This window comes from Mchenga conophoros, linkage group LG17 (genome assembly GCF_057382185.1).
Source record: "Mchenga conophoros isolate Kocher_MC1m ecotype Shallow Benthic linkage group LG17, M_conophoros_male_GT1.1, whole genome shotgun sequence".
NCBI classification, from domain to species: domain Eukaryota; kingdom Metazoa; phylum Chordata; class Actinopteri; order Cichliformes; family Cichlidae; genus Mchenga; species Mchenga conophoros.
This window is the reverse complement of record NC_140542.1, coordinates 6,627,161-6,652,365: the sequence shown is the minus strand read 5'-3', so window position 1 is coordinate 6,652,365 and position 25,205 is coordinate 6,627,161. Positions and strand designations below refer to the sequence as shown.

At 40.4% G+C, this 25,205-nt stretch overlaps 1 protein-coding gene across 1 annotated transcript in view; it reads left to right on the top strand.

Annotated features, from left to right (window-relative positions):
- Window positions 1-3,392: 3,392 nt before the first annotated feature.
- Window positions 3,393-25,205, top strand: part of cachd1 (cache domain containing 1) — a 104,975-nt gene continuing 83,162 nt past the window's right edge. Inside the window, exon 1 of the mRNA XM_085251939.1 lies at window positions 3,393-3,977. Coding sequence (XP_085108065.1) covers window positions 3,729-3,977 — 249 coding nt within the window. The 5' untranslated portion in view covers window positions 3,393-3,728. The remainder of the gene's footprint in view (window positions 3,978-25,205) is intronic.

Genomic DNA, 25,205 nt, shown 5'->3' with positions numbered 1-25,205 from the left:
ATGAAGGTGAAAAAACACAGAGCCTGGAACACTGGGATTTTCTGGGGAAGTGATAATGTATGCGATGCACACACTACAACCTCTCAACAAACTTCCTTGTGTTTGTAAGTATCCAAAAGCATCTGACAGCCACACAAACATCTGACGGAGTCCTCAGCCAAAGATACAGACAGACGACCTATTCAGGAGCACGGCAACCGAGTCCGGAGTCGAGGACCTTTCTAACGCAGACTACAGCCTGCAAAGCTGTGTGTTCAGCCAATGAATCAATCACACTTGCATCTGATAAGCAGTGCAACCCATTTGACTTAAGTCATCAAACAGAAGCATCATCAGTAACCACAGTGTCAACATTTTGCCTTTAACCCCCTAAATAATTTTACTTTTTCATTCGCTTCATTTGGTGTAAGAATGTGTCTTGATTTTGCTTCTTCAAATAAGCCCAAACTAAAAATACTTCTTAGCTTGACAGATGCGGACAGGCGCTGAAGTTATTTTGGCTTCCCTGTGAAATCATCTGGCAGCGCGTCTATTCTACACTGTGATCAAAACCATGACTAAACACGTTTGAGTGAGTGACTGAAACCTAAAATGCATGCACACACCTAAAGATGCCAGCTGTCTAGAAAGTGACGCATCTAAAAAAAAACACTAAAGAAAGAACTAAACTCTCGCCAGTGATGAAAACAGGACCAGTATTGGCCACACCAATATCGATACTTTTAACCTATAAAAGCAAGCTTACATTGGGAAGAGCAGCTGAATCATCATTAATTTGCAAATTCTGAACACACTTTAAGGACTACTAAATCACTATGATTTTCTCTTTTTAAAATATTTAGTTAATACAGCAAAACAAGCCTTTCAGCTTCTAATATATTTTGAAACTGGGTTTTTTGGAGTGCTGGAATGTAAAAGTGTCCTTGTATACTAAACTTAGAAGATAGAAACAAAGTAACGATCCTATTGTGCTAGTATCAGTCCCATAGCAATCTGCACACCTCTATTCAATACTCTTGGGTAACAGAACTGATGTCATTGCTTATTCTTGTAACCCCTTTTTCTTGTTAGGTCATAACACACAGTAATGAAAAATGGAGTCTGTATAGGAAAAAAGGCAGAAGAGATGATTTTTTAAAAATCTTTTTGTGAATGAGTTATAAAGTGGTACACTGCCACTGAGGACCTTATTACGTGACCACGAGAGCTGGATGTAATGTTTTTATGCTGTCCGAGCTTACTCTGCACCCAGTCTAAAAATTATGGACTGATTTGACAGAAAGTGCCTAATTGTTCCTGGAGGAAATATAAAAATGAACATGTTGTATCTACACACGCAATCTTCCTTCATCAAATAATCCCATCAAACACCAATGAACATCTCACCCACCCAAAACCTCAGTCAGTTGTCTAACTGAAAATGACACACAGCAATTGCTAATATTACAGGGCTAGTGATCACTTTGAAGTGATTCCTGGACTTTATTGTCTTACAGCAGGCCTGTTCAGTAAGAGGCTGCCAAGCCAGTGTTACCAGAGCGACATTACACTTAAACTGATGTAAAAAGCATGCATTTTCTTAACCGCTTATCCAATTTAGGGTTGCAGTGAGGCTTGAGCCTATCCCAGCTCTCATAGGGTGAGAGGCAGAGTACACCCTGGACATGTTGCATGAGCCAAGACAGAGAGGGGCATAGAGAAACCATACAGGCACAGGGAGAACATGCAAACACCTCACAGAAAGGCATGCTTAAGTGAAATGTCACACTGAGGCCATTTTTTTTAAAATATCACTAACACCCCTGAATTCAAATTTACATGGGAAAATATATAAATTGACCTTTGGAATAAGCCCATAAATGAGATTAAGCCAATGTAAGCCGAAGTTGTTTTTCATCAAAAAGACATGTAGCAGGCATTTTGTGCCTGAGTGCAATGCTGGTTAACCAGAAAATCTCTGAAAAGTTACAAGCAGCCATGAGATGGCTGGGAAAAGGCCAGTTGTGCAGCTGCAAATCAAATAGGCTCTGCAGTCCAAGGAAGCTGAGCGGCAGGCAGACAGACAGAGAAAGAGGGAGAGAGCAATGATTAGAGGTCAGCTGTTGAACGAGTCGGAGCGCTGTTATACTTCAAAAGCCTCAAATTATCAGACCCGATCACAACATTCTTTAACGAATGATCTATCTGTCACACTTTATTTTGCAGTCAGCAATCAAAATATGAATTGCCCAAATACACCAGGCTTCTGCTTTTTCTCAATTCAACTCAGCTCCAAGTACAGTTGAAGCTGTGCTGAAAACAGGAACTGGATTCTTGTAGGAGTGGAGGCTCCCGCGGTTATAGTACCCAGTTCATTCACAGAGATGTAAAAGCACAATCCATTATATGGAACCAATTTACTATGTTTGCTTGCTCAAGAGGTTAACACTCATTTGGAAGCAGGTCTCAGCCTCCCTATGATAGTATATATATTGCATTAATGGTACCTTTGTTTCAAAATTATCACAAGACCCTGTTTCACAAAGGAGCAAATCTGAGCAAGACAAACAGTCCATGAGTTTTATTAATTCATCACGATTATCGTGTTTTAAATGCAAGATAATAAGAATATTAACCTTTTAAAAAAACTATTGTGGTGGATATTAGACTGAAGATAAAAGTAAATACATAATACCTACAATTTGAGGGATTATTGGTCAGACAGTATCTTATTAACTCAAACCTGCATTGCAGATTTTGACAGTTTAAACTCTCAATAACACACACACACACACACACACACACACACACACACACACACACGAGAGAGAGAGAGAGAGAGAGAGAGAGAGAGAGAGAGAGAGAGAGAAACGCACGTTATCCAAGCTGCTTCATCCCTATGGATACAAGGTCGCTGTCTCACACTGCACTGCAGGGCCTTTCAACCTAAATCAGTGATTTGGGTTATTTCGATAAAATTAGCTTTTAGCTGAAATTAAACCATTAAAAGATTAATTATTTTTTCAAGTCTATAAATAAAATACAGAGTTAAAAATAATAAATCATTGTGAAACTCCCCAGAGGCGCTTCCCTTTTTGGTGACTGGTAAGAAATCTTTGAAGGCGTGATGGTGCTTTCGATGAACCTCGAATTAAAGAGATTTCTCTGTTTTTGAGCAGTAATTTATATGCACCACTCATATATGAATATAAACCTGTTTTGTCACACGTTGAAGAATTGGGACTGAGAAATAAAAACTCTTCCCATCGTATTTATCTATAAAACAGGGTTATTTCATATCGGCGGTGTTCTTTTTCACGGAGCTACTGAAGGCATCGCGAAAGCCTGATCCATTGATCGTCAGATCCAGGCGCCGGCAGGACTCCTCGGTGTTTCCACGCCTACTACTTTCACCCCCTTTGTGGTGACTCTCCGGCTCACACACACTTTGCCAGACTTCCAGGAGTTGGAGCCACTGATCGAAGAGGGAACACCGACAACGTAAGGGGGAAGAAAAGAAAGAATAAACATATTCCCTGCCCCGCATGGATTTGCTTTCTTCTCTGGAGGGATTTCAAGGAGGTGCAATGATTTGTGTCGCTGGGAATTCTGGAGACTTGTACCGGAGAGAAAGGGCACACGTACTCTACGCTGCAAAGTTGTAAAAGTAGTTTCCCTTGAAGTTCCCCCCCTCAAAACCACCCGTTCTGACTCCGTGCTTCTCCAGTTTGTAAACCCCCTCAACCATCATGGCGAGGCGGTCAGCGGAGAAACCTCTGTTTTTGAGACTGAACGCGCGCGCTGCTTTTCGGGATAAACACATTGGCTCGCGCGGAGGCTTCATGGCTTTTTCGCGGAGCTTCGTGTTAATCTGCTTGGCTCTTTCTAGTGGATATTGCGGAGCCGAGACGGAGTTTTCCATCCTGGAAGAAGCGCAAGTCTTGGCCGAACAAATGAAAAAGCTGTCCTCTCAGGAGCTGGGAGTCTTCACTATGCAGGTAATTAAATAAAACAAATAAAAGACACCAAGTTGTTTGAAGAACCGCTGAATGTGTTTGGGTGCAAAGCAGATAACCTCCGCTCGTGTCACGTCGAGCGAGTTGGAGCGGGTTTTAATGGGTTTTTTTCTGGCGCAAACAGGAGCTCTAAAACAGGCCTGCACAGCGCAAAACTAAAATAATAACAACAATACTCTCATAACCGCAGAAAAGATAGTTTGTCGACAGAGATGTTAAAAGTGTTGCGAAACAATAAGCTTCTATGTTGCAGTGTAACAACAGGCTCTTTGAAGTTGGGACGCGTTTATCTGGGACATGAACACGCCGGAGGTTTGAGGTTCTGAAAGGCTGGCGTTTTACCCTTTTATTCTTTTTTTAAGCTCTTAAGTAGTCCCAGTAATAATGAAATTTATTTAAATTCCAATACCTTCAATTATTACTACACTCTCTGTCTGTGTTTGTTTTTTGTGCGCGCTACCTGAAAATGCCAACAAAAAGCGGGACAAAGTGTCCTTCATAATGCACGTCATAATTTCTTAAAAATGAGTGCCCTCTGTCCCGCTGTGTGCTCCTGAGCACATGTCATTGTGCACATACTCGAGTTTATCTTTTACCTGGTTGATAAATAATCTCCCGCAAGTCAATCTGCTGCAGCATATGGGCTCATCCAGAAAATCATATTTCCCCCAGAAAGAGCTGGTGATGGTTTATGATTAAACGCAAACAGCCTGGATTTCACGTGGATAGAAACACACTCTCTCAGCATCAGTTCTAGCACAAATGATTGCACCTAAAGCTGCCACTGATACATGTTTTCTTCATGAGCAATGTTTTTAGCAATTTTAGAATTTGTTTTTGTAGATTTGTCTAATAATTTAATTAATAAAACTCCACAAAATTGAAATTTCTGTGGTCACATCTTCTTAGTCCTTCTGTCTATTTAAAAGCCCCAAAACACCAAAAATATTCAGGTCCAAAAGGAGGAAATCTGCAATTGTCACAATTTTGTGCTTCTAGCTGTGTGCTTCATTGCCTTCTAAAGACACCCCGCCGACTGCTTTCAAGATAAGGGATTAGTTTGGTCGTGATCAGTGTTTGTTGTCCGCCAAGCAAGCGTCACAGTCAAAATAAAGATGCAGATGTTTTGGAGTTTTGATCTCATGAGATACCAGCCGAAATGAACCCATTCAACAGCGAGTCGGTGGACATGAGAGACAGATCTTTCTTTGGAGAGTGGAAGTCATTTCATTCAAAAATTCCAAACTCAATCACTCCATCTTGCAAGCAGATTTGTGTTCATCTTGTGTGATACTGAAGTGAGCATTTTTGGGGACTCATTCTTAGTATTGTAGTGACCAAACAAAAAATGCTTCGACTCTAAAAAGAAGCCAGAGTCATCAGTGAGAATGACTGCATTGTTGCAGCCCCAGTAGACGAGTAAATGCACTATATGATAATCATCCATCCGTGCAGTGCTGCATTAAATCACCAAATGGCAGGAGGGTGCAGTGCCAGGGGTGTGAAGGAGGTGTTTAGCACTTCAGAGGCAGAGGAGCTCGCAGGCCCCGAACACAGAGGCGCAGCAGCGGGGGGGCCTCGGCCCCAAATGGTGTTTCATCTTCTCTGCTTCCACACTGAGCCGCCTTCATCCCAGCTTTGGGAGTCGGCTTTGAGGGCTTCCTCTGATCCCACCGGATCTGCTGTTGTCACCGCTCATCCCCTCCCTGAGCTCCAGTTTGTGCTCTCGCCGCCCCGTTTCTGGTTCTTTCCATCATTATCGCTCTCCCTTTCTCTGACTTTTTTCCCTCTCCCTGTGCAATTCTTGTTTTCAGCTCCTGTTGGTGTGAATACTTTGAATTAATAGCTGTTTTCCCCTCAAACGAGAGTAAAATGCCTCCATCAGTGACAAAGATGTAATTAATATGAAATGATCTCAGCTTATTGTCGGCCTCACTTAGATTCTCGTGACTAATTTCGCATTCATACAGAAGCGTACAAAATGAAGTGTTCAGCAGTCGGCATCCTTCCCCCGTGTCAGGGGAAAACGGTTTTGAGCTATGAAGATGTTGCAGAGCTCTGAAAATCTGACTTGGCGTGAAGCTTTTTTTTTTGTTTTTTTACTTACTTCAATTGAAGTGGCACATTTCACAGATTTGCCAGAGTGGTTTTCCAGTGAAAACACAACTGCAAGGGTCTGTTTCAGGCCACGAAAGGACATCGGCTGTGGTGCTCATATCGTGCCTGATTGAAATTCAGAGATGTGCCAGTTCAGCTAATTTTTTTTGTCCCTTTCTCTCTTTAAAAGAAAAACAATCTTTTCCACATATGTTTGTATCCAAACAGAATCACTGATTTTCATTAAAAGTCTTTAATTTCTTGAGTCACAGCTGGCCCTCATTATCTCTTAAAGGAGTTCTTCAGGTTTCTTTGTCCACTGAGCTATGTGCCGAGTTCACGCGCTGCCTTTTCAGATGAGATCTGAGGATTTTGCCATCAAGTGAGCATCCCAGCATGCCCATTTAAAATGTAATTGTACCCCTCTGCACCCCACCCCTCATTCTCTGGCAGATGTGTAATTTGAGGCTCGCCTCTCATCGGTGTTTCTGAGTCACTGGGTTAGCCTTGTTCACTCTGTCATTGACTTAGTCATCAGGGGACTTGAGGGCTTACAGCTGATGCTTTTACGCTGACAGGTCTGCTCTTAATATAAATATATATGTATTTGATTTAGTGGTGAAACCCTACTGTAGGTAGGGTCAGACTTTGCAGGTTTGCGACGTATCAATCAGAAACTTGATGACAGTCTTCCCTTTTGAGACGTTTCATATCTTCCTGAATAATTTATGATGAAGATTTCTACATTACGACTGCTTATTGTGAAAGGAGAAGGTCTTAGATACCCATAGAGCTTTTCATGTTCGATTTCCTGCAGGCTTAAGCAGAAGGCTGAAGATGGCAAGTTTAGTTTTGGATCTCGATAGGAAATTCAATCTCTTTTCTTACAAAACACACGACTGCAGCTACTTTTCAGAATCAGAATCAGAAAGGGGTTTATTGCCAAATGTTGAGCAGGTTTACAACATTAGGAAATTGCTGCGGTGCTTCAGTGCAAACATACTGTCATAAAAAAATATAAGAATAAGAATTAAAAGTGCTAAGTAGATAGATATATACATGATATATACATGAGTGCAGGTGGTGATCAGTGCCAAACATGGGGTGATGCAGTGAACACAGCGTAGGGTCATGTGTTAGTGGTGGGAACAGTCATACGGTTATTGTTCATGTGTCCAACAGCAGAGGGGAAGAAACTGACCAGTAAGTGGAGCAACAGGCTTGATCACTTGTAAACATGCAGTAAAGAGAGATGTTAAACGTACATAGCCTGATTGCTTTTAACGTTGAGAAGCATGTATGCACTATTGGCTGCTTATTTATAAAGAAAGTTTCACTGTGTTAGTTTCAAGGGCCTCAATCCTCATACAACAGTATGGTTTGAGGCTGAACCCCTGAGGCTGGCTCGTCCATTTATCCCTGGCCCCCTAATTGAATATTGATAGCGTAGTGAAGGTTTGTGTTGGGGTAGCTCTGACAATGTCTTCACTCTGCTATTTTCTGGTTTGGGATCAGTCCAATGGTAACAGAGCTGAGATTGACACTTTGTTGGTTTCTTTAACCTAGACTTGGCTTGATTTGATTTAACATGCACTCCTCTGTCTCTCTCGGTCTCCATCTACCTTTATTCTAATCTTCTTGCTCCCATTTCTCTTCTTTCTCTTTTATTGGCCTGTGTTCCCGTTCCCTCACTTTATATTGAATCAGTTGCAGAGACAGGGTGGGGGAGGAGGAAGGTTTGAGGATATACAGCAGGACATCAGAATTCCTGCTAGGCTCTCTGCAGTACAGCTTCAAAGCCTTCTTGCCTCTTACTGCGTTGCCTGCATGGCTCTGTGCTCAGTCAAGGTTACTATGAGCCTCACAGGCCCACCGCTTCATCTGGGACTGTTACTATTCCCCATCCACACTCTCTCTCTTTTGACTTTGAGCCTTCTCTAAGTGTGCATGTTGAAGCAGTTCATTCAATTAACAACATGATTACGATTTATTTGTGAGCCACTGTGCAGCCTGTCTGCTCAGATTGGAACCTGGTAGTCTGAGAGCATTTTCAGCTGATTATAACCCAGATTATATGAAAGAAGAGGTGTCTTATAGAACTTTTTATTTTCAATAGTCCTCATCTAATGGGAATATGAGCTTTTCAGTGTCTTTTCAGCACGTCTCTGCTCTTGCCTTGTTCCAGCTATAATGGGGCTGTTTTTAGTTCCCTTTCTTCGGGGCACAGAGGTTATGTAATGCGACCAAGTTTTCTCTTTCAGTAAGTGTACTTCTGCAAATGACAAAATATGAGACTGTTTCACTGATGGAAACAGTCTCATTCATTCCTCCATCTTTACTATGTTTATTATGCAAGTATTCAAACAGAAGCTCTGCATGATGTTGCAGTAAAATTTTATTCTGATGAACTCTTGAGCATTCTTGTTGTTCTTTTTATCTGGCATTTAAATGAGTGAGTCTGAGCAGGGTTAGATCGTAAAGTCGTCACAGCAAATGTGAACTAACCCAGTTGTCTCACTTAATTAAAATGCAGTTCACATATTTAAACCGATATTCTGTAATTAATATTTTATTTTGTGCCAGCAGAGGTGAACCAATGTATAAACGAATTAATTTTACTAGGAACAACTAGGAAAATCTTTCGTTGGCTCAGCTCTAACCTTGTATGTAGACTGGCTCGTGAGTTGGTACGTACATTCTTGGTTCCTAGACAGTGAATACTAATTTGGATTGAGTCTTGCCTTGTTGCTACCCTAGTAGGCCAAGGTCTAAATACGAATGACAGAATTTCAAGTAGTGGAAGCAGAGTAAATTTGAATGGTTGTCATTTTGTGTTAGCCTAGTGATGGGCTTTGCCTTTTGCCCCATGACAACTGGGATAAGTTGCAGTTCCCCTGTGGCCGTGGAACTGGAAAAGTGCTCAGAAGAATTGATGGACTGTTGCAGCCTAATCTTCAGATTGTTCTATATCCTTATTATCTAAAGACCACAACTTTAAGCTTTCCCACACTTTACAGAAAGAAAGTATCCACATTGAAACAACAAGCACAAGATCAAATGTTAAAAGCAAAGTAAAATTCTTGGGTGTTTGCGGCTCAACCATAGGATTTATGGGGGAATGGGTTAAAAGTCTTCCTGTCTGGTTTTTAACGATCTCTGTTAATGTGACATGTGGTTACTTTGTTTAACCTTGATTGGATTCTAACCTCATCCCATTAATGGTATGCACTAGGGCTGAACGATTATGGAAAATAATCTAATTGCGATTTTTTTGCCCCAATATTGCGATTGCGATGCGATTATTTTTTAAGGTCTTTGTCTTCTGTATTATTAAACAAAGACAAGCAATACATCATATAGTATGGCCAATACTATATTACATTAATTTTAAACTGTTCTTTCCTGGAAGACAGACCTCTGTTATGATGACATGAGGTGATGCATGAATTGATGACTGACATTTTTATTTAACTTCTTCAATCACAACAGTATATTTGAACATACACAATAGTTTATTTTTAGCTTACAAACATCTGAGCATAAAGTGCTGACAAGGAACCCTGGTGTAAACATTAAAATGAAAGTCAGTACAATGTGCAGATTGCAGAAATATACATAAAAAAAAATCAGTGGCTTTACCACACTCAGTTTTTCGACATCTGTGAACTACTAGACTGTCATTCAATTAAAAAATAATATTAAATAAATAAAACTAATAAATAAAAAATACACACATCTTACTGATCTCTGCAGTCAGTAACATTACACATAAAGTGCAAACATAATAGCAATTGTATAAACACACACACAAACACGCCTTTAAAGTTTAAAGGCGTGAAATTGGACGGTCTAGCCTTCTGATTAGCGTCACCGCTGTCTCGGTGGAGTTTAATAAACTTGGCCGTCTGCTTCTTGCTATCTAAAATATAACCAGACACAGGCGTAAATTCTCGACTGTCTCATACTTCTGTTTAATAAGTTTTCTGTTTGACGTTTAGTCAGCTGTGTGAAAACCAAGGAGGAACCCACCCGGGGGATTAATAAAGTTTTATTTTATCTAATCTAATAACTTTAATCTCAGCCAAACCGATTTACTCACGAACAAACAAAACACTGAAAAAAGCCCAACAATAACATTTTTAGGTTGTCTAAGTGACTTATATATTACGTTTAACCCGAGCAGCGAAACTCCGCGGTGATCTGAAAATGATGTGCCGGGAGTTGTGCCGTTCTCGGCCGCATCAGTAACCCTCGAGCTCCCGGCTAGCTGTCGAGCTGGTGGGTAGCAGACGCCTCTGAAAACGTCGAAGCACTTTTGCAAATATAGGATATCTTGATAAACCGAGCAGATATTTGATGTTTACACAACTACTTTCTCGCCTGAAAATATGTTAAAAGTTTATTTTGTGACCCTGAAAGATTAGTATGAGTAATTTTAAAACTCAGTAGCGGCCGCCATTGCTGGAAACTGGAGTTTGGCTGGGCCGCGCTATGAATTCTGGGATATGGTAGTAATTTGGACAGCCTTCGGCGCGTCGCTGTGACGTAATCGGTCTACAAATGCGGCCTCAGGAGGATGCAGCCCATGAATTGTATAATATAATCGCAGTATAATCGCAGCCTTTGCGGTTAGAAAATTGCACTTGATCATGTCGCGATATTATCGCAAATGCGATATATCGTTCAGCCCTAGTATGCACTGTTTGCCTTTCCCTCTGATCTCTTTTTATGTGTTTGGTTAATAGAACCAGGAGTGCTGTGAATTAGTCGACCTTGAATTGAATAGCAAGGCCAGAAGTTTTTCTTCTTTTTTCATTCTGACCATAAATTGTGATGCATCTCATTGGTATATGAGCCCCCTGAGGCTGTGCTGGACTGTCTGTTCTTTTTCCATTTTAACAGTGTCTTTTTTCCCCCCCAGCTTTTATTGCATAGAAAAGTTTCTGTTGCTTTAAAACTACCTGCTTTTAAAACATAGTTGTTAGATTCTTGCTCCCAAGTTGCTGAAGATGCATGAATACTTCATAACTTCAAGCTGCAATGTTTTGCAGTGTGTGCAGCTTTAATGTTTTCTTTTTTTGTTCTTTATTGTTTTTATCCTTGCTGAATTGCAAATGAGCATCGTGCACATTCGAGGCTATACGCTGTCTACATTTATTGGCAAGAGTTTTTTTTTTTCTTCTATAATTTGAAAGTTGCACTGTTCAGTCGAAACTGAGAATTTGTTTTCCTTTGTTCATTTTGCTGGAAAAAAACAGGGCTCTCTGCCAACAGCTGCAAGGTCCCACAGCAACGTCTGTAGTGTTTTAAACTTGGGATGACTTTCACATTGGTCTTCAAAATTCTTGGGCTGTCCAAAATCCTGGGAAGCAGCCCAGCTCTGTCGATTGTTACTTCTGTTACAATGCAGGAGAGAATAGAGTAAAGAGTTTTTATTAAATCAATGGCTGCTTGTGTGTTTGGGCCTAATTCCAGCCACTGAGGGGTTCAGGCACCCTTTATAACCAAACTGCCTTTGAGAACAGTGTGTCTGGCTTCTAAACCGAGCACACACCAAACGCTGCGAGGTCCCTAGAATTCTTGGATCAAACTAGGAGTTGGGTATTACTGTCAGATAGAAGCTGTCTGGATTTAAGGAGGTCATTTTTAATAATTTTGTCTCTTTTTTTTTTTTTCTTATTGTTTCTTAGCTTGGGTAGGGCATCTATTGGTCTTATTAGAGTCTACTGTTTAATATGATTATGACCAAGGAGGCCATCTTCTTTTATTTTTATTTTTTGACGTGGCTCCAGAGGTGGGAATGTTGACTTTACTTTATTAGTTCAGACTTTTAAATTAATGCCTATTGTCTAGCTATTGTTGGGTGGACTGTTGTTACATTTGTGCAGATATGCATGGTGCTCAAATATGAAAGCCTGTGGTTTTGGATCAGTGCTAATTTGACTGTGTGGTAGTTTTAAGAAAATGTCTTCATAACAGCACCAGGCTGAAAGATCACTGATGAAACTTGAGATTCATACAAACTCCCATTCACACTTTTTTTTTCTCAAAAGAAAAAAAGGTGTCCACAGTCTGATTTGCACATTTCTTGGTTTCAAAAGTTTATCTTCTGTCTGTTCTCAGTGTGTATGCACTAAAGGCTTTAGTACATCACATTTCCACATCACACTTGCGTAAGTTGCATACTAGACAATGATTGGCTACCAGAGTACTTGGCGTATCAAAAAGTTGAGCATAGAAAACTTTCTTCCTTCAGCAGATAAAAGAGAAATTTTCCACATGTTTTAAGTGACATTTTCTAAGTTATCCATGTCAGGTTGTAAAATTTGACTTGTAAATACAAATTGTAGATTGTTTTGTGTTTGAGTCGTTTTGGACTGCAAGGCTGTTGGAAGAGCTTTATGGAAAGAAATATATTTTTTTCCAGAGCGTTTACATGATACAGCTTTCCATCATTTCGGTCAGATCCCTTTACATTTTCAGCCAGTTTAAGTACAGCCTGCTGCACTGCCTCTTGGCTCCCGTTGGACAGCGGTCAGGACAAAGCATGAAACTGATGTTCTTCTCCTTCTGCACCAGCTGTTGTGGTTTAAATCTGTCTGTACTGTCGTGGCCAGATCATTTAACTCACTGCTTTTTGATCCGTTTTCCACATTTCTTAGTTAAAGGAGGGCCTCTCAGTTTGGCTTTGACTGAAATTGGTTTTGCTGTGTTTTTTTTGTTTTGTTTTGTTTTTTTCCCCCACAGCCTCTTAAGCCTGTACATTTTTGTAACTGTTTTGGTTGCACACTCTTTTTTTTTTTTTTTTTTTTTTTCCTTTTTCCTCCTGACCTGCTCCTAAAATGCCAAGCTCCTGTTAAGAATCTTGATGGAATGTTTCCTTGGCTGCTGTCGCAGTGCTTTGAAGTTAAGCAGTTAGATTAGGAAGCTGTAAACATACTGTCCTTATCGGTTTAACCTGATATAAAGCTAAGTGGGCCACTTGCAGGTAGAGCTAGCATCTGGCATTATTCACAGAACAATGAACTAAATGTTCTTAAATAAAGAAGTATAGCCCTGAAATATGAATGTCAACTAGTTTCACTATTTATCTATTAGCAATTGCCCAATAGTCACATTGGACACAATAGCCATCTGTTACCATTAATATAGCAGCTGAGCTCAGTGTAGATGGATAAAACATGAATAACAGGTGGAATATTGAGCTGTGACGGAGCAGATTATGGACATGGGGACAACTGGACATGTTACTGGCTGTGCAGAGCAGCGAAGGAACGTTGCTGAACCGAGAAGATGGTCCTGAGTTTTGAAAACTTGTCCGGAGCAGAGCAGCCAAATCAGATGGGGTTTTCACACCTAAAGAGCTGCAGACTGAGGCAGAGCAGTGTGACCAGTGGATGAGAGAGAGGCTGCCGGCAGATGTGGACAAGATGATGAACTTTAACTTTTCTACGTTTACAATAATTTCTTAAAATCTGTTTCTTCTTTTGCTGTGAGGTCTGTTTTAAAGTGCAGGGAGTGACCAGTTCAATCTTTCACAGTGATGTTAGGTATGGTCTTGTTTGTTGTACTCTGTTTATTAATAAGTTCTATCATTTGACCTACATTTGACCTTCATGATCTAAAGTGAATTTATCAAAAAAAATTATAGAAATGAATAAAACCTTTAAACTTGATCTTAAGTGCGTATTTTGTTAAATCTATCTTATAATTTGGGAAAATTTGTTAAAAATGAACAACTTGGCTTTTTCAAGAAACAACTTCTTTGCCGTTCCTTCTGTTGTTGGAGGATGGGTTCAAACTCTATCCCGTGGTATCAGATGGTATGGACTGCTTTACTGGGTATTAGCACGGATTTTGCAATTCTAGTGTCATGACAACCCTAGGGTATACGTGAACTTAGTGCTACAATGACACGTGGCAACAGTTAACACACTTTGTTGATTTGTGCAAACTACAAACAAACAAAGAACTCTTTTCAAATCCATCGCACTCGCAATTTTTACCTCGTAGGTCTAAAGCTACATACTTTTGTGTTTTTCAAATGTAAGTTTGGATCCTAGCTAACCCACTAAACATCTGAGGCACACAATAACACAAATGTATCACTCAGTCGAGGCAGCGGTAGACCAGAAACTCATGTGTTGTGCAAGATAAAACTACTATTTTCGTCAGCGAAGCTTTCTAGCGTACACAAGTTTGCAACGGCTTTGGGCCCATGTTAGAAAGAAGGATCTCTAAGCAGAGAACGCACTCAATCTGTATTTCTTTTGGTTGGCTAAGATTCAATTGTTGGAGCTGATCCTGTCTATAGTGCTTGGCTTCTGTGCCAGTCAGCGCTTTTTTCTGTTAGGAGGGATTGCAGACTGACATCTACTGTAGGAAACGCATCGACTGGGCTTATATTTTTTTTAAAGCAACACTTAAAAAAGCTGAGCTTTCCCAAACTGAGTGAAAATAGTAACAATATTGCGTAACCTTTTATTCTGATTTAACCACAGTACGTGTGACAAAACACTGAGATATACATAAGATATTGAGACCACAATAATCCAGCAGTAACTTTTGGTCCAAATGTATATAATATTTGTATAGTTTCATCATCAACTTTCCTGACAACTGAAATTATCCATGCAGTTATCTCCTGTGTGTTGAGCTAAATCCTGTTGTTGCGCAGCGCTCCAGGTTTTTAGCAAAAGTAGCTAACTCGGCCCTCTGCTTATTAGTGATAAGAACTAATTAACAGGCTGTGCTTAATCGGCTCATTCTCACTTTTTCTTAATGATTCTCTCTTTCTCTGTTACCCCTCTCACTCTTCATGTCCCATTCGCCGTCACCCTCCCTCTGCCCTCTCTTTTCTACACACTAATTCTCTCACACACACATAAGCCACAATGAATGTGTGTGCATGTGTGAAAGAGAGAGAGGATCTTTATTGGTGATCCAAGCTTTGTGTTTTCTTTTTCTAGATTCCAGCCAGTGTTACTTAGTTAGCTCCAACAGGAGATGACCTGGCAGTGTGAGCCAGGGGACCCCAGGCCACCCTTTAGCAAGTCAGTCCCTTCATTCGCCACAATGGGCGAGACTCAAAATGAACTCCGCCTGAATAAGAGAGAGAGAGGGGAAAGGAAAGGGGCGGGGGTTGTGGTGAAGGCAAAGGGGGGCAGTGAACAAAATGCCCATTTGGGAGGGCAAAGAGAATACGGGGACCAGCTCCCACTCCCCCTGCCCCCCAGACAACATGGTCCCCATCCCCCTCAAAATGCGCACACACACACACACACACACACACACACACACACACACACACACACACACACACACACACACACACTCACGGATGCATGCGCACACTCCTGCAGAAGAGGCTTTACATTCTTGATGAGGAGCGTTGGAGCTCCAACTGTGGAGAAGCAGATCAGACTGTTTTGCATGCCTTTTTTCCCTCGTTTCTCTTTCTCTGCTTACGCCTCTTTCTCGGTGCTCTGAGTCGCATATATAATCGCCCAACTTTTACTTTTGTTAAGGAGCGCTTATTCCGAGGGTGTCTCAAATTTTCACCCATGTTTTTATGCCTAGTTGCAGTTTTTTGTTTTTGTTGGGGTTTTTTTGTATATGGTAAGTGCATTTTCTTTGGGAGGGGGGGGTGGAGATCTGACTGCGCATAAGTAACAGCACGCTTTAAGGCAGCGTGCAGTTCAGAGCATAGACAGAAAATGCTAAAGTAGGTGCTGGGGGTTGGAATGAAAACTAGAGTAGAAAAGATCGTGTGAATCGGTCGCAGCCAAGAAATGGCAGGCTTTCATATTGTGGAGTCTCACACACACTCACAAACACACAAAAGCACAGTGGCAGCAGTCTTCTCTCAGTTTCTGAGGATTTGTAAGACGCCTCCCAAACTCTAGGGTCGCAGGGTCATGGACGTGGTCTAACTTCTTTATTCACATACTGCGAGACAGTAAAACATGGAAACCTTGTGTAAATTTACAGGCCCAAGGCCCATCAGTGCACCGATGTAAAGCTGTGGTAGCGTGTATAGTGTGTGCATGTGTGAATTCACAGGTAAGCAACCTTAAATTTGACTAAAACACAATATGAAGAAGGTGTACTGTAGCCGAGTAAACCTTTGATTTTATTTTGTGAAAAGCAGCAGTGATTACATTTTTGGGCAATTGGAGGCAACAAGCCTCCAGCTCCATTTAAAGATGTCCAGGTAGTAACCACACAGTTTTGTCCACTTAAGCCATTGCACTACAATGCCTCAACGTGAACTAAAATGTGGTACATATCTAGTAATATGTAGTACGATCATAGAACACAAATATTTGTCATTGGAGTCTGTCTGCAATCCATCCCCATACATCAAACACAGAGCAATGTTAGCAACGTTGGGCCTCTGGCTCTGTTTTGGTCTCAACACCCTTTTGTTTCAATGACTGACCTTTAAACATGAAAACAATTGGTCTTTAAAGCAAAAATAATGAGCTAAAAGACAGTAAAGTCCATGGTTATAATGCTGTAAATGCTAGAGATACTTTGACATTTGGGTTTTTGTGGCACTGGTTTCAGCATTGCTGGAATACCTCAGGAAAAAAAAGAAAAGTATGATCTTTATGCCTTCAGGTTTCAGTGGATTAAAAATGCTTTCACTGTTTCTACTTCTTTGCCTATCTTCTCGAACATCTTCATCTTCTCTTGATTCATGGTGTAATTGTGTCTGTGGGTGGTGGCATGTGAAACCATGTCCTTTGCCTTTTGTACGCTGCTGGCTTGCTGGCTTTGAAGATGAATCAGGAAGTGACCTGGACTAATGAGTTGAACTCTGGACTCTCTGCCTCCGTCTGTCTCTGTAAGACAAGGCTGGTTGGAAGATGAAAAGAAATGCGTTGTTGTTTTTCTTGCACAGAAAATGGCAAAGGGGGAAAATGTGCTACAGCTCGCTAATTAGGAAGCAAGGAGGAGTGTCACAGCTTTGAGCATGAGATGAAATGCTGGTAGACTCCGAAACACCACTTTAACTGTTCCAAATGCGTGTGAATCCCTACTGTCGCGCTCTGGTGCTATCCATATCTTTATGTCTGCCTATACACACACATACACAAGTCTTATAAACATGGAGACTCATAAAAAGCTACATGCACAACTGTGTTTAGCTATCAGTGTCTCTGAGCTCAGATATGTGTCTACTAAACGAGTGGTTTATTTGGTTTAGGCTGACTCAAAAGTAATGGAACATGAGCATTAGGCCAAACAGGCCTCAGTGTTTGACACGGAGATGGCCAGCTTTACTCAAGATCGCCAAACAGTGCAGCTCTCTGAAATAAAGACTGCAAAATGATATTTGTTCCCTGGATAAACAATGAAAAATCCAGGCGTACTGTGTACACTTCGCATAGATTGCGCCAGTACAATATAATGGTTTTTTTAGTCAAGTCGGGATTTGATGACCAATAATGTCTCACGTGAGGTCTGACTCATAAAGTCATATTGCTCTTGTTGCACGGGGACCATCTTAAGATGTTCTTGCAGCACATTTCACTTGTAGGCGTTGAGTTTAAGAAACTTACCAGTTATCCTATGCTTGTTTACACTGTCTTAAGTGCGTCTGTCCAGGTTCTCTATGTGATCTCCTCCTGTTTGACTTGGTTGTAACAAACAGTTGGCATGTCCTGCTTTCTGAGTGTGTCAACTTGTGGTCAGGCTCAACAAACCTGTTACTGTTGATGTGTATTGGTGTAGTATGAATAGACTGTTTTTAGGTTTCTGACATGTTTTTCTGTACAATTTACAGCCTGAATCTCTTCTGACTATACCGTCACTTATATGTACTCACCCAAAACCTGCAAGCCAGTCCTTAATGTCATGATCCTTTCTGTGACGTAACCTGTGGAGAATCCCTTTAAATGATTTTACTGCTTTTCAGTATAGATCGTGTCCCCCGTTACTTCCTGAATTTAGAAAATCTGTGGTTCACAAAGAAAACGTCTCTCATCCAACAGACAGACGGCGTGTTTTTGAAATCAGTCCTGGCATTCTAGCTGAGAGGTCTTAATGTTGAGTCAATAGCCAAGCAAGCTGGTCTGTCTCCTTTATTTCTTTCTTTTTAAAGTTTTTGTTTTTTTCTGGCAGAAGCCCAGTTATAACGCTTTCTACAAGAACACTACAGTCTCATTTTATCCGGTCTCATCCACTCCTCCTCATCCTCTCTTGACTTCCACACTTCTGTTTCCCAGATCTTTACTTTTCAGTAGACCAGGTTTGTTTTAGGCTTGGTTGGCTGGTGTCATGCCAATTATTCTCAAATACTCCAGCCCAGGCATCAGTACGTCAGCTGGCCAGGTTTTCTGCTGGTATCTTGCTGGCAAGCGAACAGGGTGACAATGTGCAGCTTTTCTTCACTTGTTATGGACTTAGTTTTTTTTTTAAACAATTGTGATATAATAATGCATGTTTTCAGAAAATGTGCTCAGGCTGTGTAGCCTGGGAATTGGACAAAGCTGAGAGCTCATGTTTCATTTGCTCTGGCAGAATGTGTCTGAGGTCCATCCCTTTCAGATTTACAAATAGCCTTGCCCGTGCTACCCCAATCAAAAACGTGAGATTTTTCACAGGTTTTGCTGCTTTCGAATGCTTGCAAGTCTATGCAAATGTGCCCGCGTGCTCCCATTGATGATTTCAGTGAAGCTGAATTGAGAGCGTCATGACTAATTTGCATACAGGCGTCTGTCTTTGGCTTGCATTTTCACGGCTCTCTGCCAAATGCGAGTTCCTTTAGCCATTTTCCCACATGGAACTTCCTGTTTTAGAGTCAAAACATAGGCTGTATATAAAAGATGGAAATAGTCCGTTGCAAAGCTCGAGTTTAGCAAAATTGAAGAATAATTGTAACACTAACCACACACACAAATGCAAAATAAAGAAAGTCTTTGATGGTGTTTTGTCCTTGATCTGAAGCAAGTAGGAGTTTTTAATCCTGCTCAGTCACAGGAGTGCAGCCAACACCTCTTACCTTTCCCGGAAACGTTAGTCTGTCTGCGTTACCTGGTCTATGTGTGAAAGCACTGTTAGGCTGATACTGAGCTCTGTGGGAACAGGTATCTGTGTTCACTGGTGGTGTAGTCTGCGTCTGCGTGCGTTTGTGCCCACATTTGTAGTGGCGTGCTGATTTACACTCCTCTGCACTGGGTTAGTTTTAGTGATGTGACTGTATATTGTAAAGTATGAGATAATGAAGGAACAAATAAAATGATTAACTTACTCAGTGGATCTAATTTTGACTTAAAAAAAAAAAAAGTAAGGCAGTCAAATAAAAAATGAGACCGACTTTTATAGTAAGTGTAAAATCATGGACTCATATAATCTACCTACCCATTCTTAGAATGTGAATATTATTTCGGTGTTTAATGAGGTGCCAAACCGAGCACGTTGACCGCCGCAGCAGGAATGCCAAATGGGTGAATCTTCTTCGAGAGGAGTCGTCATATGTCTCCTGCATACATCATCAAAGAAGCACGTCTCTCCCCCTCCTGGCTTTTACAGCAGCAAAGCCATTTTCCATTTACATACTAGAAACTTGTGAATGTCCTTGGGGAACTCTCTCCCTCTCTCTCCCTTTTGAAAGCACTCATGCTCAAGCTTCTGCACACACCAGCGATCGACTCATGAATCTGAATAGGAGAGGTTTTCGATGTTTAGACAGCTCAGGGAAAAAAACAAAACAAAAAAAACCCTGACACCCCCCCAACAGTTGACATGTTGATGAAACTGTGTGTGTGTGTGTGTGTGTGTGTGTGTGTGTGTGTGTGTGTGTGCGCGCGCGCCTTGGATTTACTATATATCTATATCCTTTGCATATAGGAGAGTTCATATTGGTTTTTAACTCAAATTCTGTATTTGCACAAATTTCAGGTGAACTAGGTTGGACCCTTACTTAATAGTACTTTAAGTTGCTGCAGGCTTGTAGGTCCTATGATGTTGAAACTGACATTGATGCATTGGTTTAATTCCTTTTCCTCAATTTAATGTGAGTAATCTGTATCTGCAGGTATTTAAAAAATACAAATAAACACCTTGGCAGTCATGTTTCTTTAAATTACCATACAGGAAATAGGCCTGTACTTGCTGGGGTGAGAACACTTTGCTTCACAGACTTGACAAAAGACAGGAGAATCTGCCAGAGGCTAAATTTTCTCTTTATTCAGCCAGTTCCAGATGATTCATTCATTCATTCATTTATGGCTAATAAGGGAGATGGCTTGCTTTGTTTTCCTTTTTTTTTTTTTTTTTTTGTATTAGCCCTTTCCGACATCTGTGCTCACTCATTCTGCCTATCCTCCGGGAATTTAGTTGTTTCAATTCTGAGCTAAAGAGAATCTCATATGTGTGTCTATTCAAAACAAAACACATAGTTGGCTGCTGGTAAGAAGTGCTATAGGGAGAAAAATAAATAGTACATATCACTGCCCTTTCTTCTCATGAAGCTGCATCTCAAATCTTATTACCTAGATAATCGGCCCTGTAAAGTCCCACATTTGAGCCCACACTAAAAAAACAAAAACAAAAAAACCTGACCTGGCAAAAACTAGTACCGACAATTTCTGAATAAAATATGTTGAGTATTTTTGTAGACAAAAAATTAAGAATGTTCTATTTTTATTCAGCTTGCATGTTGGATTGAAACAACATGACAAGTACAACAAAAACAAAAATATCAGTAGGTAATCTAATCCAAATTTCCAACCGAGAAAACAGTTTAGTTAAACAGATGCATATTTTTCATTTCAAAGATTTTCACCACCTACCATTTTTGAGACCTACTGCCCTTAAGCAGTCTTTCAAACCATCCATCCATCCAGGTTTTCAGGCAAATAAGAGATTGTGAAATAGATTATGATTGTAGATGAAATGACTCATATAATAGTGTTTTTTCTACTGTAATTTATGGCTGTTATTCCCACCAGTGTGTACAGACTTATAGAGGCGGCGTTTGTAATGGAAATTTCATAAAGGAAAAAGTTCTTTCAGAACTTAAACATAAACCTGAATGTACTTTAATATTACTCAGCACATTTTAACGTAACCATGTAGCACTAGTTAGCTTGTAAGCATAATTCCACTTGTGCTAGTTAAATAAATGTATGCTCAAATGCCAAATAATGCATTTATTCACCACAGATGAATAAGTGGAATGGACCGTCATCAGTTTCTTTTATTTATTTTATTAGTTAGCCTGCCATCTAGCTAAGCTACCTTTAGATTGAGCTACGTGACATAAATGGGAGCTGCATACACTCTAATCAGAAGAGTCAGACATGTTTGAGAGAGGATTGTTAAAGTCTGACTACTACTATTTGTTTTCACTAATAAATATATTTTATTGTGTTTTAGAAAAACAAAACGGTTTGGCTCTCATTTGTTCCCCTTGTCTGTTTTAATTCTGCCGTCAGCAGCTCCTCATGTTGCATTTGAAGCCTTTCTTCCACCTGCCTTGATTTAGCTAAGGTTGGTGCAAGTGTTCAGTTAAGGAGCTTGCATCTCAAAGGCGTGATTATGAAGGTAGAATCATTTCGACACAGTGACTCTACAAACATAACTTTGGTTAAAAGCAGACAAACTTGAAGAAACAAGGGTGAGTAACATTGCTAATTACTCATGAGTAATGGATGTGAAAACATATGACATACAAGTATTTGCAGCATGTTTGGGTTTGATTTGAAGCCAATGTGCCAACCACTTGATCACATCTTAAGTCCAAGGTCTATGTTAGGTCCAAGATAATCACTGGGCTCGCTGTAAGTCGTATTTCTTTCCCTAACCAAAGGTCTACATAAGAGTTTCTGGGCCTATCGACTGCACTCCACGCGTGCCAAAACCAACAGGTGCACATGTCTAATCTCTCTTTGTTTGCATTTCTTTTTCTGCCTCTGTCTTTTTCCTTCTCGGCCTTTGATCTCTTCAGACTCTCAACCTCAAACACCAGCTCTCCCTGCTTTTATCATGGGTCACTTTTGTGTCGTCATCTGCTTGATCACTGTTCATTTCTTCCTCTTCCTACTTTAATCCTCTCTTCCTTTCCATTTTTTTCTTTCTCTATGTCTCTCTTCCTCCTCTGCCTAGACCAGGGGTCAGCAACCTTTAGCACCCAAAGAGCCATTTGGAAGCAATTTCCACGCAAAAGAAAACACTGGGAGCCGCAAATACTTTTTGACATCTAAAATGAAGATAACACTGTATATATTGTTTTTTTTGGTTTTTTTTACCTTTATGCTTTGTGTGAACAACTAAGGTGTGTTGCTTATGAAATTCATGAACTGCTATAGAGAAAATTAAATTTTCTCTATATTTCTCTATCATGACATAAATAAAATTTTATTTATGTAATTAACACATTTTGAACTCTTAAAGAAGAGGCGCTGCAGTGGAGGCGGACGCACCTGAGTGGCACCCGCAATCACGCCTCGCCGCTTTAACGTCTGTGCGGCTGTGAGCTGAAAAGCTACAGCCGGCTGTACAGCAACCGTGTGTGAAAAGTGGTCAATAAAGAGATGCTGAAAAGCCTGTTCATACAAACATCGTCGGGTCTGCCGTGATAGGTTTACAATGGGACTTCTGCTCCTGAACCTCTGCGCACAGCGTCTGGAAATCGGGGCTGTACGAAGTCACTTTCATCTTTATGCAGGACTGTAAGCTGTCATCTGTGAGGCGTGAGCGGTGTTTGTTTTTAACATAGTTCACGGTGGAGAACAGCTGCCGACATAATGTGGATCCGAAGATCCATAATTGGCCTACCTGGGGTTGAAAGTCTCGATAAAGGCACGGCGTTTCGGCGGGTATACCGGTTTCCCGCAAGTGCGACGCTTATTTTGAGCAATCAAAAAATAATAGAATATAATTTTATGTTTGTGTTTCAATATCACAATAATCTTCCAATTTAGAAGTACAAGTTAAAAAAAAGAATTAACATAAATAAAATACACTTCAGCTAATTACTTAAAAAAACAGACAAATTTATTTTCCCAAACCACACGGAGCCGCACTATAACGACTAAAGAGCCGCAGGTTGCCAACCCCTGGCCTAGACTAATCTTCACCGTTTTCTGTCAGGCAGGGTCGCTATCCTGTGAGATAGTTTTCCTACAAATTGAACAGGTAAAAGAGGAAATTTGTGTGTTTGTGCATTTTATGTGTGTACTTTGGCAGTGAGGTTTCCTGCCGCAAATGAGGGTCACAACTCAAAAACTGTCCTCCTTTTTATATAATCCGCTCGTGTACAGACACAGAGCGTTTGCCAATTTAAACCGTTCAGGTGTCAAACAAGAATGAACAAACTTCTCAACGTGTGATGTCTCAAGCTGTGTTATTTGTTCCATCCTCATGTGTACGTCTATATGACTGTGCATAAATGTCCTTATATATTTCTGTAATTTGGCCAAGCATGGGTTCGCTGTTTTTCTTCCTCACCACAGCTCCCAGGTTACCTCCCTTGGCACGCAAAAGTAGCCAACACAAATCCTGCATCCAGTTAATCATCTCATGCCATAAAGACGAATGTTGTGTTACACTGCAGCACTCATTATTCAGGCTGTAATGACCTCCAGTCTTAATAACAGTGCATTTATGAAAAATCCATTCGCCGCGTTGTCATTTGTATGTTATGGTTGATACCTGTTGCTTTATCAGGAAAATGTGTTTTGTACATTTAGTTTAACATGCACTGAATCTTTAGGAAGGTGTGTGTGGTGATTTATTTTGTCCAAGTCTGCTTAACACAGACGACATTCAATTTAAGATCAATGCATTGACAGAACAGAGACCTCTTACATGTTATGAAGCTTTATGTAGGCAAAGATTGAAAACATTTTGTGGTTCAAAATGTGCGGAAAGTGGTAGCTAGTGGCGGCTTTCTGGATCTATATTTGAAATGACACATTTTTACTGTTCAGGCTCAGCTCCCTGCATGCACAGCTGGGGCCCGCATTGCAAATTGGGTGAGTCGTGATATGTTTAAATTTACAGTACAGTCATATTGTAACATTATGTTTACTTTTTTTAAAAACAAACAAACTTCTAGTTAGGGCTAGATCAGGTGACCCTGAAACCTCCCTTAGTTATGCTACTGTTTCGTCCTGTTTAAAGGGATTTCTTTTTTCCTCCCTTGCTCATAGTGGTTTGTGTGATTTCTCGGGTTTCTAATATTGTAGGAATTTTGCCATAGAATATAAAGCACCCTGATGCAATTGTCGTTGCGATTTGGTGTATTCTCTTTTAACATCAGGTATGACATAGATCCACTTTAAAACACTGCTGTTACCAGGAAAATCCATATTAACACAATATCAAGCTTTGCATCTACAATTTCATGAATACCTTTTGCAAAAAGTTGTGCATTTGACATCTTGTTTGCTTTTTGTCAAACGGGTTGGGGTTAATCAGTACTTTCAGTCATGCCAGCAAGTGTCAGCAGTAGGGCTGCCACAAACGATTATTTTGATAGTCGACTAGTCACCGATTATTTTTGCGATTAGTCGACTAATCAGATCATCATCCATTAGACGTAAAACTACAGCTTATTGCACCAGCAGCATCTGCTCTTATATAACTATCATTAGCTTACAGCTTTAAGTGTTTAAGGTCTGTGCTAACTAAAAATAAAGACAAGATGATAGTTTATTGAATTTTAATGAAATTTGCAGATTGTTTCGGTGAAGATTAATAAACTCCTTGCTATCTAAAATATAACAGGACACTGGAGTATATTCTGGAGCATCTCACACTTCTGATAATCAGCTGTCTGCTTGACGTTTATTCAGCTGTGTAAAAACTATAACTTTAATCTCAGACAAACTGATTTACTCAGGAACAAATAAAATACTAAAAAAAAAAGCCAAACAATAACATTTTAAGTTATCTAAGTGACTCATATATATTTAACCTGAGTAGCGAAAGACGGCGGTGGGTTTGAAAACGATTTGCGGGGAGTCTGGTGTTCTCACGGCGCTAGTGAGCCTTGCCCCCGGCTCGCTAACGAGCTAGTGGGTAACAGATGTCTCCGAAAACGTCGGAGCGCTTTTGAAAATATGTGGTGTCCTGATAAACTGAGCAGATATTTGAGGT